Source organism: Plectropomus leopardus, chromosome 1 (assembly GCF_026936395.1).
Source record: "Plectropomus leopardus strain MGB_pleo_1.0 chromosome 1, ASM2693639v1, whole genome shotgun sequence".
Classification (NCBI taxonomy): Eukaryota; Metazoa; Chordata; class Actinopteri; order Perciformes; family Serranidae; genus Plectropomus; species Plectropomus leopardus.
Window position 1 is genome coordinate 24085427 of NC_142176.1, and position 16889 is coordinate 24102315.

Sequence of the window (16889 nt, forward strand, 5' to 3'; positions counted from 1 at the left end):
GTGAACATCTACTCTAACTACACTGTTGAGTGTTTTTCTCTCCTGCTGAAAAATATGAAGTCTGATTTTGTTTCTCGATTGCACACCTCATGCGCTTAAGTTTAAAAAAAAAAAAAAAAAAAGTTTTAAACGTATTTCTTAATTAGACATATTCACAACCCTTACAAAAATACAGCCAAGGAGACCGAAAGAGAATTAAATATAAAATTTATTAGGCAAAATGTACAACAGCTGCATAAGCTATCTTACAGCTCAAATATAGAGACTTTATTTTACTTCCACTCTTTGAGAGGGGAATATAATATTCAACTTAATCTTAAATTCTGTAATGAACTGTGAAAACATTCATAAAAAAACACACTGGCTCACAATAATCAAACTTTTCTAAGCAGAAAACCTGATCTGTGAATCTGTATTTTACAGGACGGTCAAATGTTCTGCTGAAAGTCAGTGTAAACCAGACGAAACAAAGATTTAGATTGAATTGTTTTAAATCCGAAGCTTGTTAAATTATGACGTGCTTCTCACTGCTCCACCTCCCAAAGAGCATCATTCACCTCAACACATTATCTCAGTCAGACCACAGTTTTCATCAGCTGACCACTCTCAGTCTCGACAGCAGAGTGGCACAATATTATTCTAATCTCCTCACTCCCACAGCTGTTATTCTGTCCTATGAAGATAACAAAGATCTCCTGCCAACAGTGAGATGTCAAATGACACAAACAAAAGTGCATCTCAATAAAGTCATTAAAAACTGGAACACATTTAGCTATCGCCCTCTCAATGCAATTCAAAACTCTGGAAAAAAAAGTGTTTGTTTTCTCTTTATCAGATAACTTGAGAAAACTTACTTTAAATAGAAATCCTAAAAACCTGTATTACAATAACCAATTGTTTTAAAAAAATATATCTATAAGAAACAAGAAGTCTCCCATGTGACCAATTAACTGTTCAGCACCTGTAACAGCTCCAACATTTTATGTTGACGAGTTGTTTTGTTCTTCATATGCTTTCAGGAATGGTGTTATAATAGTTACTTGTCAGGTTGTATCTGGTCTGTTTTAGTATCGGAGGCGAAGTTTGAGTTAAACCCCACAAGAAAAAGAGCAAGTGACTGACCTCAGATCAGCTCTTCTGCTTAGAAAAAGTAATTGAGTAAATGTGGCCCAAAGAGACGCGAGACAAACGGTCAGGATGGATCGGAAAAGTGGGATGACATCATCAGTATGAACCTCGCAGCCCGCTGCTCCGGGAGCCTCCGCCGCCTCCAGAGTTACCGTAGTAACCGCTGCCGCCACGACCTTAGAGGGTTTTAAAGAGATAGGTCAGTTCCTCATGACTGTGAGTTAAAGAATTCATGCCCAACTTTTATTCAGACTTCATCATAAAAGTTAATGAACACTCACTCATTTCAGCGGCTCCACTGGCTGTTGAGTTCAGAAACAGCTCAATATAGCGATGCTCTGTGGAGAAAACATCAAACCACCATTTATGTTGAAGAACTTGTATTCCCCCTGCTGTTTAATGTAAATTCAGTTGCTTAATTTCCCAGTTTGAGAACAATCTAAGTCTGTACCGAACGGCGCGAGGTTTCATTCATAAGGCTGACATTCATACATTTGAATTGCAAATCAACATTCAAATACTGTGCAGCTGTTTTTCGCATGCCTGTTCATTTGGTTTAAACCTGGTATTTCTGCACAGCTGCAGATGAAGATCAAGCTACACTAATACTGTTAACATTATACTGTTGGCAGAATTAGACAGCGGTGGTGGCTGCGGCATAGGATAGTTTTTAACTTGTGTATCTGAAACATTTCCAATAACTTCAGAACGTTGTAAAGTCCAAAAGTCAAAATGTATTCAAAAAAGATATTTGTTGGTGTTTAGCTTTTCAAATACATTTTCAACACCAAAAAATTGTTTGCTTTCCTGAAACAAGGGGAGTATGCACCTGAATTAACGGGGCGCACTGGCAGCTATCTACCAGAGCCATAAATTACATTTAAATAACCATGATAACAAAATCTAATGCTCTAACTCTACTATAGTGAATTATTTACTTCATTTAAAAATCTGCATTGAGGAAACTCATGGTTTATTAATATAAGTTAATCCAATAAAAAAGATTATCATATTTAATTCAATAAAATCACTTAATCTAAAATTGAGGATTTAGGACAGACAAGGTGAAGAGGGAAAAGGGAGAACATACGCATGTGGTTCTTGTCTTTGGACATGGCTGCCACAGCGTCTTCATGGGAGCGAAACTCCACATCTGCTTCTCCGGTCGACTTGCCGTTAGGAGCCACGTCGATGTGGACCCTCAGTGGATTCAAAGGAGAGAAGAACTACACACACAAAGAAAGACATATACACAAATACGTGTGGATGCATGAAGTCACAAAGTTTGTTCATGACTATAAACATTCAGTGTTTATTCAAATGTAGGAGCTTATTGAGCTTCCGCACCAACGCTATCACACAGGATGAAGACAGCAAAAGTAGAAGACAGCCACAGAAACGTCACTGATCTAAATTAATAGTCGGGTCTTTGATCTGACTGCCACAGGTTTTTGCAGCGTTAATCAATGAAATGTTAAGACCTTTTAAAAATAACACATAGAATACAATTTAAAATCCATCATACCATTTATGTACCATCTATTCTAGTATGAAAATACAGTGGAAAACCAGTAGGTACAGTATGACCCACGATAATTTATCATTATGTGACATTTTTTCTGTACACATACACAAACACGCTCTCCGCCTTCTCCAGTCACTTCACCCGGCACATCTTACACAGACTATACAGAATGTGTATATCAGCAAAAGAAAAAGGTGGGTGGCGGTTGTTTTTTGGGTTTTTTTTTTTTTAGAGCTGACACATTTCTGCACACTGGCAGGTGTATGCATGGCAGAGAGAGGTCGGCAATATGGCCTTAAAATAATATCACAATATTTCATGGTACTTTTGCAATAAGTAAGAATAAGAATTCTTAATTTTTGATTTCAAGAATACCCAACTGCAAAAAAGTATGTGATTTTTCTTATTATAATAAAACTTATATTGAGTGTTATCATGAATGATATGATATGGCACACCCCTAATTTCTTTTTTTTTTTTTTGCTGAACATCATTCTTGGCTTTAGTGTGTATGTGCACTTACTCACTAACGTGTTTATATGAGAGCGACAAATGCATGAAACATTGCGTCATAAGAAATACAAAGTAGATGCTCTGCATACAGGTTTCTAGCCAAGGCTGATCTGCAACCCCCGTCCCTGGTTAGGCTTCCAAAATTTAAACAGACATAACAGAGTACTGAGTTGAAAATACTACAACCATTAGAAACATACAATAAAATCAATGTATACAATAAAATGTAGGACTTCACCAAAGTATGGATCCTACGTACTGTTTCATAAATAAGGCCCCTGGTCTCAGTGTTTGTGTGTTCTTACTTTAGCGACGTCTCCCTCGGTGGCACGGAAAGGCAAACCCCTCATATGGACAAAATGGCCACTGTGGAAGCCTGAACAAACATCACTTTGACCACCGTAACCGTGGCCTCCCATGCCTGCACCAAAACACATCACAGATTAGTAATGGAGAAGAGAAGTAATCGTGTACAGATCAACTCGTTGTTTACTTAATGATAATGAACAAATAACAGATAACAGATAAGAAAAATACACTGTAAATACAATTTAATTATTAAAGTTTCCTGGTAAATATGTGAATTTTTATACAAGCTAGTCAATAAGGTCGTAATCTGCTGCTTTACAAAACCCAATCCTAACTCTATCTGTTCACATCAACAGTGGCAAACCAGGGAACATGGGGGAATTTTGAGAGACATTTTAGACTTTCAGTAGGTAGGCTAAACTCAGTATAAACAGAGTGCTTCAAATGTTTATTCAGCATTTGCAAATGCTGAAGTGGGTATGTAAATGCTGGACTTTACCTCTTCCTCCCCTCTCTCCTCTCACTCGCTCATCAAACATGCCGTTGCCAAAACAGTAGTTGTTGAAACCATTGTAGCTGTCAAAGCCACCGTAACCTGAACACAGACAAACACGACACAATGAGGCAGGGTTCATTCTGTCGCATCACAAACTGCTCCGCAACACGGATGACAAATGAATAACAAGTCAACTCAATAATAAAACTTTGTTTTCTGTTAGCTCAGAAAATGAGGAAATAATGAAACTGACTGCCGAAATACACAGGTATTTGGGTTTTATTGTACTGCTGCTTATCCAATAAGTAAAAACTGACTGCTTTCATGTTCAACTTAATTTGCCACAAGATTTTAACTGGAATTGTTTCTATTTTTTTTTACTATTGTATTGTTTCCTTCACTGCTTATACTTCTTCATACCTCATAGCTGCTTTAATATTGTGAATTTCCCCACTGTGGGACCAATAAAGGATCTTATCTTATCTTATCTTGTGATTGTAATACTCATTTAGTGTTCTGTACTTTTATTAAATGCTGTACTGAGTGGGTTTGAGAGCTTTTTCTTAAGACATATTTTAGTTTGTTAACTTAGTTATTTTGTTGGAAACAACAACAACAACAACAACAACAGATGCACTAAGTGGAATGGTGATAAGAGCCATATAAATATATTTTTAGTTTGTTATTTTTGTGAAGAATAAAATTTAAAAACCCTTAGGAACTGTTTGGATGCAGACATTTTTTATTGCATTGCAGAGCAGTAAAAGTTAAACAGATAAGCACATACACTGGATTATTTTAATAACTTTAAAGTACCTGAAGTGTGAATTGTGCAGCTGTATTACCAATGTAAATGCAAGTTTCCGATTCAGGATTTGGCATCTTCATTATCAATGACTTGGATCGGGATTGGGGGCATAAAAACTTTATCCAGACATTCCTAAACATTACTTATCACTGTTTTGCTCTAAAGTATTGCAGTTTTGCAGCCAAAAATATTGTTTTATAAATAAATACAGAGCTACTTACCTCCTCCATAGCCCCCTCCACTCCTCATGGTGTCCATCAGAGCCCCACCGCGACCAGGCCCAGGCCCAAAAAACCCTCCCCTGGCCCCCCCCATCATTGGTCTATCGTAGGGCCCCGGTCTCTGTCCTCCCATTCCCCGCCGGGGCAGCTCGTAGTAGGCTCTGATCTCATTGCGACTGCTCTTAAAAATCTCTATATACCTGCAATATGAGATGCCCATGAGATGGAGGGGGCAGACGGTTAGGGAATAGAAATGGCTTAACTCAGGTTACATACATAGATATGATTTACAGAAAGATAACATCAGCACACAAATACAAGTATTCTAAGTAGTGGTATGTGTAGTTTTAACCTGGAGCTGGGTCTGAATGACTGAATCTAAACTAAATCTCATCATCAGCTGGGCTTAGGGCTGTAGTAAAGAATTTCTATACCAACCTCACTTCTTGTTTCCTACAGTAAAGAAAATCTTTACAGGGGTTGAAGTTGTTGCATTGATCAGTTTAATGATTAAAAAAATGCAGAAAAAAGTTTTATGCTCTAATGGTAGACGCTGCCTTGACTGACCTCTGCCATACTTCTACGCTTAATCCCCTCTTTCACAGTTCTGTAAAATATGTGTATAGGAGGATATAAAGGAAGTGCCAATAAAATGATCTAATATACCCAAATGTTGCTCTTGTATGATTAAATAGAGCTCCAAGGTCTTAGAAGACTAACATCAAAACTGTGTATGGCATAAAATACTCACACCACCTTTAATATACAGATTAGATACATGAGCTTTCATCCAATTATTCAGCATGTCACCATTATAACAATACATAAACCCATTTAACCCATCCCGTTAGCATTTTAATAAATATCACATGACCCATTCAATCAATTTACCCACTTTATTACTGTTTTACCATAATTACTATAGCACACCAACCCATGCTTATCATTCCACCATAACAGAGCCCATCCCATTAATGCCATAATTACTCTAATATGACCACCCATGAAATACTGCAATAGAAACCCAACCCAGTCCAGCCCGACCCTTTCCCGTCTGTCCCACCTGTGCCCTATTCTTTCCTTGTGTTTCCCCAGAGCCTTTTCTGCTATCTCCTTTGAGGCAAACTGCACGAAGGCTTCCCCTGTGCTCCTCCCCTGGTAGTCCACTGGCAGAGTAATCCCATTTGGCACGATTCTCAACCCTTCAACCCAAGCACACATAAATACATAGGTCGGTAGGTAGACTGATAGATGTATAGAATAGATAGAACAACACCCACTTTATCACTGGAGATTTCAGGATTAATATTTATGTACACTATATATATATATATATATATGTGTGTCATGAAGGCGAATAAACATCAGCTGTAGTATATAAGATTGTATTAGAAAGGGTCATCCCAGAGGACTGAATTTAAATTTAGAAGGTACCCAGCAGGGAAACGAAACAAATACTGACATGGAATCAGCAGTTACAAGATTAAAGAGAATGCAGACCAAATATTTTCTCTGGTACATCACTGAATTTGGGTCAGAATGATTATTAATTATTGTTACAAGACACTGGCCCATAATCATAATTCTTATGCGTTGATTATTTTAAATAAAGGCTGCCAGTCAACATTATCACAGTAACGAGCCTATTTCAGCATCATGGGACTGTCTTCCCTCAGCCAAACCAGCCCAGCCCATCCTATCTTTGATATTATTCTTCCATTTAGGACACATGATATCAAGGTCATACAGCACACGCATGCTAAATTTAATATTAACATGACACTAAGATAGTAAGAAGCATACTACTAATTACTTAAATTACTTAAACTAATTATTAGACACAAAATGACTATACTACGAGAAAAAACATACATTAGGCCCTTGGGCCATGACACAAAGACATGTTTACTGACTTAAAGTTCAGTTTTTTAATCATTTTATACTTTGTAATACAAGATGAAGCCAAAATTGAAAAAAAAATGTTAAATACTTTATCCACTTAATTACCATTTGTACACCAGTTAAATGTACCGTGTTACCTTGAATTTGTGAATAAAGCCTCCACAAAAACCTGAGAACCTGATGATTTGTTGATGGACTGGAGGCCTTGTTTAACAACAGTAAAACTTAACTACGCTCTCTTCAAAGCCAGACTCCATTACCAAGGTTTCTCAGTGAAAGTGCATGGGTTTTGGAGGTACTGAGCATACGACTGGATAAATGAGACTTGGATTAAATTGCACAAGTTGTGCGTGAGTTTGTAAACTGATGTTTTGATATTGTCTTGCTGTTGTTAAACATGGTCTCCCATCAGTAAATATGTAAACTTTTCCATGGAGGTCTGCGAGAAAAAGTTTTGCTCACAAATTCAAGGTAACACCTAATTGGTTTACAAATGACGGCCATTCTGTGAATGAAGTTTTCTTTTAAGTGTTGGCAAACTTGTCAATGGACTTTGAATATCAGTGTATGCTTATGTTGTGGTGTATTATTGTGGGTTGATCAGCAAACTTAAAGGCACTGTTCAAAGTGCAGTTGGCAGTGGTTTGAATTTTTCATGATACAATAAAAGCCACACCTCCTAATATCAAGGTACTTTTAAAAAAAGAGCCAGTAAATGTTAAGATGACTGTTATTCTACATGTGTGCAAACTTACATAAACTTTCCACTAAAATAATTTTAAAGTCACTACTTTCAGAATTCTACATGTTAGGCTTTAAGCTCCAGTTGGCCCTTAAGACTAGTAGGACTTTTCCTTATTTCACTGGTACTATTTCTTTGCTTTATTTATTGGAGCCTATACAGAGATTTTAAGTGACGCAGCAATATACATAAAAACTGATCAAATGTTGAGTGAAATGTATGCAGAGCCTACATGCATCTGACATTTTTTTTAGCAAACTGTAGTGTTAATCACCAAAAAAACCTCTACAAAACTACAACATTTTTGTAGGAACTATCTTCCAGATTAACAAAAACAGTGTAATATCAGTATGAGTCAATAATAGATACAGAAGCTTAAATATTCATGTACCTGAGAAGAACTGAACAATCTCCTCCTTGCTGCAGCCAAAGGGAAGGCCTCGAAGTCGCAGCATGCAGCCGCTGCAACTGTCATAGTCAGCAGGACCGCTACGTTTCAGCACCCAGTCCATCTCACTACGGTTCGACTTAAACACTGAGTCAGAAACACAGATGGACACGGACACGTGTCAAAATTTGAGAGGACAATTAATCTAAACAACTGTTTCCATTGGAGTTTGCAGCTTATCAAACACACACCACAAGCTGGAAAATGTCTATTTGTATGGGGAGTTCAACACAGGTGAGCCAAAGACAAACTTTTACACGCATAGCAAACAAACGAGAAGTGACATCTACACAGAACACTAATGAGAACAAGAGAGTAAGTTGCATTTTGACAGTTTCTATCTGTGCCATATAATACAGCAATTGTTCAAAGAGAAAGTCGACACAGATAAACATTCACTGGTCCATCAGCCTGTTGTGATCAGTAATGCTTACCCTCTATGTATCGGTGTCCCATGTATTTACGGTCCTTAGCAAGGGCATTCTTGAAATCCTCTGATGTTTTCAGCTCAATAAATGCTTCTCCACTGGGACGGCCTTCTTTAGAGTAGGTGAAACACACTCCGTTTACTTTCCCAACGATGTCACAATCTGTAAATAAGTGAGATTGATTGAGATTTCCTTAAAAGGATGCCTGCACATAGACATTTCCTGTCATAAACGAAAACCTAACAAGACGGTACAACTGGATCCCATCTAATTTGAGCTGTTGGGAGCTCTGTAATGGCTACGGTCATAAACTTTGAAACATTAAGATGAGGTAACAACTCTGAAAAAGTTGAAAAACACACGTGGTTACGTTAGGACAGGACAGGTTGTAGGAGGGAGAAATGACTCTTGGAAACAGTCACAAATCAAATGTCTAGGAGGATGGCTAGATTCCACTTATGCAAAAAAAAAACAACAACAAAAAAAAAAACAACCTGGAAAAAAAACAACCTGATGTTGCAGCACAAGCCAGTGCAGCAAGTGAGTCAGACTTATTATCACAGTTCATGCTTTAAGCTGTAAAGATGTGAGTGCATTCTCACCAGAGAAGAAACTGGCAACCTCCTCTTGTGTGCAGGACCATGGTAGTCCTCTGATTCGAACCACATAACCCTCTTCATTCAAAGACATCCTCACTGCCACAGGAAGAGCAAACACATTAAATTATTGTGTCAATAATACTTACATAAAACACAGAAACTTGGCTTTAGTCCATGACATAGTCATCATTAAACAACGCTGTGCTTCCAGTTTTCCCTGACCTAATATCACTTCACAGTGTGTGGAGTCCTGGGCCCAAAGTTTAAGCACAACACAATTCTGGGCATTATCTGTACAGATACCTCTAATGAAAACACAGGACAGTGGAAAAGCCTTAGGCCATCATAGACTTGTTTTTAGCAAAGTTGAAATGAGGATCTATATATAAACATTTCCTTCTCAGTCTCTTTTATAAAGATATAAATACAGAATACAGAGTACATGTACAATACATTAAACACCCAAAAAGTCAGAACAAAATGACTTCTTCAGACTGAAGTCAACATTTACTGTGACGTCCCTTTACATGTAACACCTCTTGAACTCCCTTGGGTAGACTATCTTGAAGTTTACTTAAATAAACCACAAGATTAGTATAGTTAATGTCATATTGTTTGCCCAAAAGAGCTCAAGACATGGTAAGTGGAAAGCGAGCAGACTCAATACTTGCATCTTCACTGTTAAAGTTTTGGTTTTTCTTTTATTCTTAAATAACTGTATCTTTAATACTGTATGGTATTCCCTGTATGTTCTGGTTGTATTTTAGTAAAGACACTACTGAGAAATAAAATTGTATGATCATTATAACCTTGCTAAAATAACAGAGTTTAAGTCGGCCTAAGACTTTAGCACAATTGTGCAAAAGTTATAGTTTTGTATTACCATCTTATAGCAAACAATGATAGAATGTGAAAGCCATGTTACTTGTGATAATGTACATACGACCGGTAGATTTCGAAAATAAAATATGTATAACATTCACAGACATCAGTGTAATGACACATTGCACATTATTTCTGCAGCGAGCTTTAATTTGTGCCATCTACAACAGTTTTGTAATCTGCCGTTAACAAAGTGCCAGAGACGAAAACAGCATATTCGGAATTATAAACAGAAAGCAATAACAACACCTCTCTGAGAAATATCTGATAATTTAGCACTTAAATGGATATTACAGCAGCTGTCACTGCAGTCAAACAAGCTAACGATTGTTACTTCCTCCTTCCAACTGTGTGTCAAAGTGTTGGACAAATCAAGAGCCTTGCTAGCTTCGGTAACCACAGTTGAACTGCGACCCCCTAAAACATTTCCAAACATATCCTACCAAGACGCTATTTATTCGTTGGTAACGTTACTTCTCTGCAGGTCACCACAGAAGAGTATTTGTCGGTCTGTGTTTCCTAGAGACGCTAACGTCTCTCTGCTGTCAGGCTGACGTGCTAATGTTAGCTTGATGATATTAGCAGCTAACAGGCTAACAGCTACTGCTAAGTGTAGGACACTGACAGCGGTCAAACGTACAGGGCGCACTAGTTCAATTCCCAACGGTCGTACGCCGTCGCCGGGAGTAAAAATACATCCCCGGACGGGAGTATGATAGACGTCAGCTAAAAAAGTCAGAAAACGACGAAATTATCTCACAGTCGCCTCTCGTCCCCGGTCTCCTGCTCCTGTCCCGAGCCTCAGGTGTCACTACCGTTTCCAGCTAACCCGCTCAGGTATGTTGTCGCGAGACTTGGGCGCACGGACGCGCACACGCACGCAGCGCGCACGCGCGCGCACACAGAGATGACGCTTGGCCCTTTTATCTTTAAATGATCTTAAAAATGACCTATTACTAATAAACAACAACAGTGATGTTGTGATGATAAGAGGAGGAGTGTAAAATGTTATTTTCTTTAAGTTTTATCAAAACAAATAATTAGTCAATATTACACTGAAGATTGCTGAATAGCCTGCGTGCGTTTCTAACATCAAAATTACTTCCTGAATAGGCTAATGTAATGAAATATGTTAATTCAATTTGTATTCCTTACAGTTAAAATACTGTACTTTATTTGTCAGAATAGAGGGCTGGATAGGGATTTTTTTTTAAATTTTTTAAAATTAAATCAAGACCCTTCCCAGAGGAATAAATATGTTCCTACATTAATTTATTCATTTGCAATACTGTCTAAACAAATGTATGTTACTGTACTCATATTTCATATTTTAGCCCTACGTTTACCTCGCAGTATTTTAAGCCTTAGACTCAGTTGTGGACTGTTTTCCTGTTATTGCTGTGCACATGATTAAAAAAAAAAAAACCTGAACTTATCGATGCCTCTGGAGGCAGATCACTTTGAACGCTACACGGGCGCTGTGAATTCACTGAGAAACACTGGTTGCAAGTGTGGCAGCCAGTGAGGAGGCGACGCTGAGGGGCGCCTGCTGAACCTAAAACCAAACAGACTGAAGAGTAAAGTCCATCGACAGCAGTGGACCGACTGTGTCAAACCCCACTGTCCTCTCGAGAGACTCTTTCAGTTTGAAGCCGCTCTCACATTTGGTCTGACCATAATGCAGATTCCAGTGATTACTGTGGATGCCTTCACTAATTTACCGTTCAAGGGAAACCCCGCGGCAGTTTGTCCACTTATGCATGTAAGTAACAATAAATAATGTACGGTACCGTGATAATGCAGACTAACCCATAGCGGTGTGCATCAGGGCTTAAAAATATCTAGACTTCAATTTGTTGCTACTAAATTGTGTATTTGGTTGTCTGTTACACGATCACAGCTGCTCCTCGCAGTGTTTCATAATCAAAGGGGCATTTTCAGTCAGTTTAGTTTACCTGTTTTAGCTGCTCATATGTCACATGATTACAGAACCTTGACATATTTTTTAAGTCTATCTCTCTATGTGCATGTCTCTCAGTGTACAATGACTACATGTCACCACAGAAGATGTGTGTTTGTGTATTACGTGTGTGTTTCTAACAGGAACTGAGTGATGACTTGTATCAGAAGATAGCAGCAGAGATTAACCTGTCAGAAACAGCTTTCATCACCAGGAGCAACCCCTCTGACAATTTTACCACAGGTCAGATAATACAGGGTTAATTGTATTTGTCAGATAGATTCAACAGAAATGCAAATGTGTGGGACAGGTTAGCATTTCATTACAAGAATTCACTCCAATACATTTATAATCCTTTGCCCATATACAACCCATGTATCATTGAGGATGTTTTACTGGGGATAAATCTAATGCAAGGAACAAAGTGGCTCTTTTTTTAAACAATACGAGAACAAAGACATTAATACCTGCTAGTGGCCAAGAGTCTTTGTGACACTTACTTAACCTTAAATTAATAAATGTCAAATGCAGAAAAGGCCATTTTTGCTGTAACATTTGTCTTCAGAATGGCAACATTGGCTTTACCTAATATACTGCATAAAACATGTGACAACTTAACATACTGTGTAGCTATGAGTACAGTACATAAAGAACAGCAGACAGATCTCATGTAATGAAAAACAAATGATGTAGATAATAGATAAGTTTTACTTTCTGTTCAGTTCCCTGTGGGAAATACCTGGCCGTTTGGGAAGTACTGAGCATACAACTGAATAAATGAGACTTGGATTATATTGCACAAGCTGTGTGAGAGTTTGTAAACAGATGTTTTTATATAGTTTTGCTGTTGTTAAACATGGACCCCTATGACTTAAATTCATCAAGAATTTTCTCTGCTTTTGGATTCTTTTTTCACCAGATGTATACGAAAAAAGCTTTTTCTTTACGAATTTATCGTAACCTGGGGTACATTGATACACAAATGGTCACTTGGGGCAGTAAAGTATTCCTTTAAAGACACTTTGGTTGCAGACAAAAAGACACAGCTGTGGACCTCTGTGCAGTTTGCTGAGGTAAAATGTTCCCCTGTGTATACAGAAAAAACACCTGTCCTCAGCAGTTTGACAGGTAACAATGTCAAACACACAGCTAAGACTTGCATTGTTGGGAATGGGAAAACAATTCATTGAGCTGTCAGTTAAAAATGCAGCATGCCTTTACTCTTTCACAAACTGCATAGAGAGGAATGTCAGTGTTAACTCTGCACAGCTTAAGGATCTCTAAAATGAACACTAATATTTCAAATAAACTCACCAAATATAAAAATAGAACTTAAATATTTCTCAGGCTTCATTTGATTAATAAACATCATACTGTATTTGCACCTAAAGTTTTTTTTTGTTTTTTTTTACAGTTTATGTGCTAGTTTACAGTATACTGCATGTATTCATAAGTTACATGTTAGGCTCTGTGTACAGTTATGTGTAGACTACATCTTTAAGTCCTATATGTGTTGAAGCAACTGTCTGACAATATGTTTAACAGGATCACGCTTCAAACTTCGATGGTTTACACCGACCAATGAGGTGGATCTGTGTGGTCATGCCACTCTGGCCTCTGCAGCAGTGCTGTTCAGGAACCATCGTAAGTTACAAAGCAAATACATATACACGCACATTTCTAATTATGATCCAGTTCATGCATTAGTTGATGTGGAACACAGGGAAAGAGACACAGAAAACCATAAAGTCTAACTGAGAGTCATGCAGAGTTACTTTTGTAATGATTTACCTGACAATAAAACTGCCCACATCGTTACGTTCCTCCATGTGATGGACACAGCAAAGCTAAAAACAAGAGAGGATAAAGTATTGTTAGCAAACACACCCCCAGTTACATGTAAACACGTCAGTAAACCACGTTTATCATAAGTGTTGGGGAGGTTACTTTTGAAATGTAATAGCTGACATATTACAAGTAACCCTGTTAAATATATGAGTAACTACTTCATCAAAGTGACGTTACTTATTTGATTACTTTTTGACGAGCTCTCTTTTGTGACTGATTCTGTTTCCATTAACAAAATCTTTGTTTTTACTGAACATATGAGCTTTTTACCAAAAAGAACATATTTGAATGTAAATAACCCCTTTGCAGTCATCAACATTTTGACCACTTAATTACACATTCTTAGTTACTGTAACAGATTATATTTATTTTTTTATTTAAGTTCAGAACTAATACATGTTAACAAGTTACTACCCAACAGTGCTAATCTACAAGCATAATGTCCTATGTGTATATATTACCTCTGTTAGAGAATGTCAGTCACACACTGGTGTTTGAGACCAGGAGTGGAGATCTGGCTGTCATCCAGCAGGGGGAAGGATACGTCATGGACTTTCCTCTCAACCCGTCCACCAAGCAGGTACAGTATGTGGTCAGATACACACATCAGGACAGTGTTGCAGGAAATGGCAATGCATGAATCTGCAGTTTAATTACTATAAGATTTTCCAAAAGGTTTTTAGTAACTTTGCAAAGTATTTGAGGAGATAAAGTGATATTACTTTAACAGTTTTTTTTTTCCTAAAACCTGCTTTTTCAGGATGCCAATGAGTTCAGAGACATCATCAAGGTCAGTAAGACTCCTACACTTTCTGCCTCACTGTCCACATGAACCCCTCTATGTGTGTAGCATGCACCAGTGTGATTTCATTCCTGTGTTTTGTGCATGCTTGTTCAACTGTGTCCCTGCTTCTGTATGTGGGATACAGACTGCAGTTGGAAACCTCCCGATCCAGGATGTTCATCTGAGCTCCAACACTAAAAAACTGCTGGTTCGACTGTCTGACAGCTGTGACAGGTTACAACCAAAACACACGCATGCACAGTAGGCTACAATAGTCATTTATATTTACTAATGGACAGTGGTTCCTAAATCCCTCACAAGTGACTTGCTAGGTTTGTTTGTGACTTTGCTTTATGTGCTACATATGTGTGTTTTCTGCAGGTCAGTGCTGACCCACCTGACGGTTGACACGGTTGCTCTTCAGAACAGTGAGAGGAGTGGAAGAGTTGCAGGACTGATTCTCACCATGAAAGGTAGGAAGAGATGAACATTAGATCCTTTGGTTAGACCAAGGAGATATTGTTGTGCAGGTGTATGACCTGTTGGACTGACCACATGCAGTCATTTCAAATTTACAGTGGTTCACAACAGAAGAAAACTTACCACGTGTATTTCAAAAAAAGGAGTATGGAGAGGGATGAGCAGGACACACTTTGTAAACAAACTCTTGCACACTGTCTAACTTGTAAAATAAATAAATTCATGGCAATGTCTCGGTAACTAGACCTTCATCAGGCAAACTGACTGATGAAGGTCTACTAAGTGAAACTGTGCAATCAATGTGTTTCTTTTGAAAGTCAGTTTGGAGGACTTTGGCGGAAATTTACGGTGGTGCCAAAGTTGCAAAAATAAAATAAAATAAAATAAAATTTACAGTTGCTTTTTGCCCAATATGGCAAGCTTAACCCTTTATTACTCTCTCTCTGTCTCTCTATGTTACAGCTCACTGTTTGTGGAAGGTTTCTGCCAGTCAGCCATCAATAAGACTGCTGAACACTGCTGAAACCAGGCCTATGTAAGAACTACAAGTTGTGGTTTATCAATTTGTATTTGTTATCTGCCAATAGGATCCCCAGACTGCCAGCCAGGATACGACTTCTACTCCAGATACTTTGCTCCATGGAATGGCATCCCTGAGGATCCTGTCACTGGTACACTACTACTACTACTACTACTACTACTACTACTACTACTACTACTACTACTACTAATCTTGGTCAGGTTGCAGTGTGGGGTTAATTATATTGCAAATGGTTTAAATTGTACAGTACATTTGCATACAGACAACAGGGAGCCCACTTGCAAAAATACCAAAACATTTACAGTGCCAGATTAGTAGCACTCCCACAGTTAATTGTTGGTAAATGTTTAATATGTGTCTTGAAATGTTAAATTCTGAAACTTTCCTGATTTCTATTCTGTTGTGTCCCTGCAGGTTCTGCACACACCGTGCTGGGAAGCTACTGGTCTAAGGAACTGGGAAAGAAGAAAATGCTGGGTAATTAATTTAACCAATTCATCATAAATGTTTGAGTATATACGAAACTTGTCAAACTCTAATCTAGTACAATTTAACTGCAGAGGTAAACCAAAAACAGACGTGTCATTTGCTTGATGACTGGTGTCGTGTCCCATGATAAACGAAATGAAATCAGACATCAATATTTTCTCCTCTGTGTGTTCATGTAGCTTACCAGTGCTCCAAGCGAGGTGGGGAGCTGGAACTAGAAGTGAGAGACGACAGACGAATCAACATAGCTGGACAGACCGTCACTGTGCTGCAGGGAACAATCACACTGTAGCTCCAAGCACATGCAAGCACAGCGAGCTGGGGGTGATGAGACGTCATTACGTACCCGCACACAGGAGACACAGGCTTTCTACTATTTGATGAAAACAAGAAAAATTAGATGGTTTACATAAAAAATGTAAATATATTAAAAAACAACAAAACAATAGATTATTGTCCTGACTGGTCAATCTAATATTAAAACATCACTGAGTATGCCAACTCCAGCGTCACAAAACTGAAATGTATAACTCGGACACAGTTCCCTGAAAAATACTGATATTCGATACCCGTTTCAATACCTTGGGGAAGTGCTGGCATTGAGGGGAAACAAGTTAAAAGATAAATATAACAAGGCTATAATATGATTACAACTTTTGTTTTCTTGGTTAGCAGCGGAGCAGTAGAACAGCAGAGCGACTGTAGTAAACATGAACAATATGAGAGAACGAGAAAGTGCAGGTGGTACCGGTGTATCGATTCTGCAGAAAATGAGTACTTAAGCAG

At 38.1% G+C, this 16889-nt stretch overlaps 2 protein-coding genes across 4 annotated transcripts; one reads left to right on the plus strand and one right to left on the minus strand.

The window, feature by feature from the left end:
* Nucleotides 1-190: 190 nt before the first annotated feature.
* On the minus strand, nt 191-10871 carry hnrnph3 (heterogeneous nuclear ribonucleoprotein H3 (2H9)). Of its 3 annotated transcripts, none has more exons than XM_042499489.2 (11): nt 10762-10871; nt 9123-9215; nt 8527-8682; nt 8036-8179; nt 6064-6202; nt 5001-5200; nt 3975-4070; nt 3472-3587; nt 2219-2354; nt 1410-1466; nt 191-1304 (listed from the first exon to the last, which is right to left on the minus strand). In XM_042499489.2, the coding sequence occupies exons 2-11, from the start codon at nt 9208-9210 to the stop codon at nt 1225-1227; spliced, it is 1212 nt and encodes a 403-aa protein (XP_042355423.1). In that variant the 5' UTR covers nt 9211-9215; nt 10762-10871; the 3' UTR covers nt 191-1224. The 3 variants fall into 3 exon arrangements, with proteins under 3 accessions (XP_042355423.1, XP_087934468.1, XP_087934475.1); XM_088078342.1 differs by lacking the exon at nt 10762-10871 and adding an exon at nt 10642-10760; XM_088078349.1 differs by lacking the exon at nt 10762-10871 and adding an exon at nt 10445-10582.
* A 707-nt stretch (nt 10872-11578) lies between these two features.
* Nucleotides 11579-16551, plus strand: LOC121945350 (phenazine biosynthesis-like domain-containing protein 1). The gene is made up of 10 exons (XM_042489482.2): nt 11579-11763; nt 12105-12204; nt 13507-13605; nt 14280-14389; nt 14570-14599; nt 14739-14827; nt 14975-15066; nt 15661-15744; nt 16029-16091; nt 16283-16551. The coding sequence occupies exons 1-10, from the start codon at nt 11680-11682 to the stop codon at nt 16393-16395; spliced, it is 864 nt and encodes a 287-aa protein (XP_042345416.1). The 5' UTR covers nt 11579-11679; the 3' UTR covers nt 16396-16551.
* Nucleotides 16552-16889: the final 338 nt, after the last annotated feature.

Coding starts and splice junctions, on each gene's coding strand:
- LOC121945350 (XM_042489482.2), top strand. CDS start 11,680: ATGCAGATTCCAGTGATTACTGTGGATGCCTTCACTAATTTACCGTTC. Junction 11,764..12,104: donor CAGTTTGTCCACTTATGCAT/GTAAGTAACAAT, acceptor TGTTTCTAACAG/GAACTGAGTGATGACTTGTA. Junction 16,092..16,282: donor GGGAAAGAAGAAAATGCTGG/GTAATTAATTTA, acceptor GTGTTCATGTAG/CTTACCAGTGCTCCAAGCGA.
- hnrnph3 (XM_042499489.2), bottom strand. CDS start 9,210: ATGTCTTTGAATGAAGAGGGTTATGTGGTTCGAATCAGAGGACTACCA. Junction 5,201..6,063: donor AAGGAAAGAATAGGGCACAG/GTGGGACAGACG, acceptor CTCATATTGCAG/GTATATAGAGATTTTTAAGA. Junction 3,588..3,974: donor AGGAGAGAGGGGAGGAAGAG/GTAAAGTCCAGC, acceptor GTTTTGGTGCAG/GCATGGGAGGCCACGGTTAC.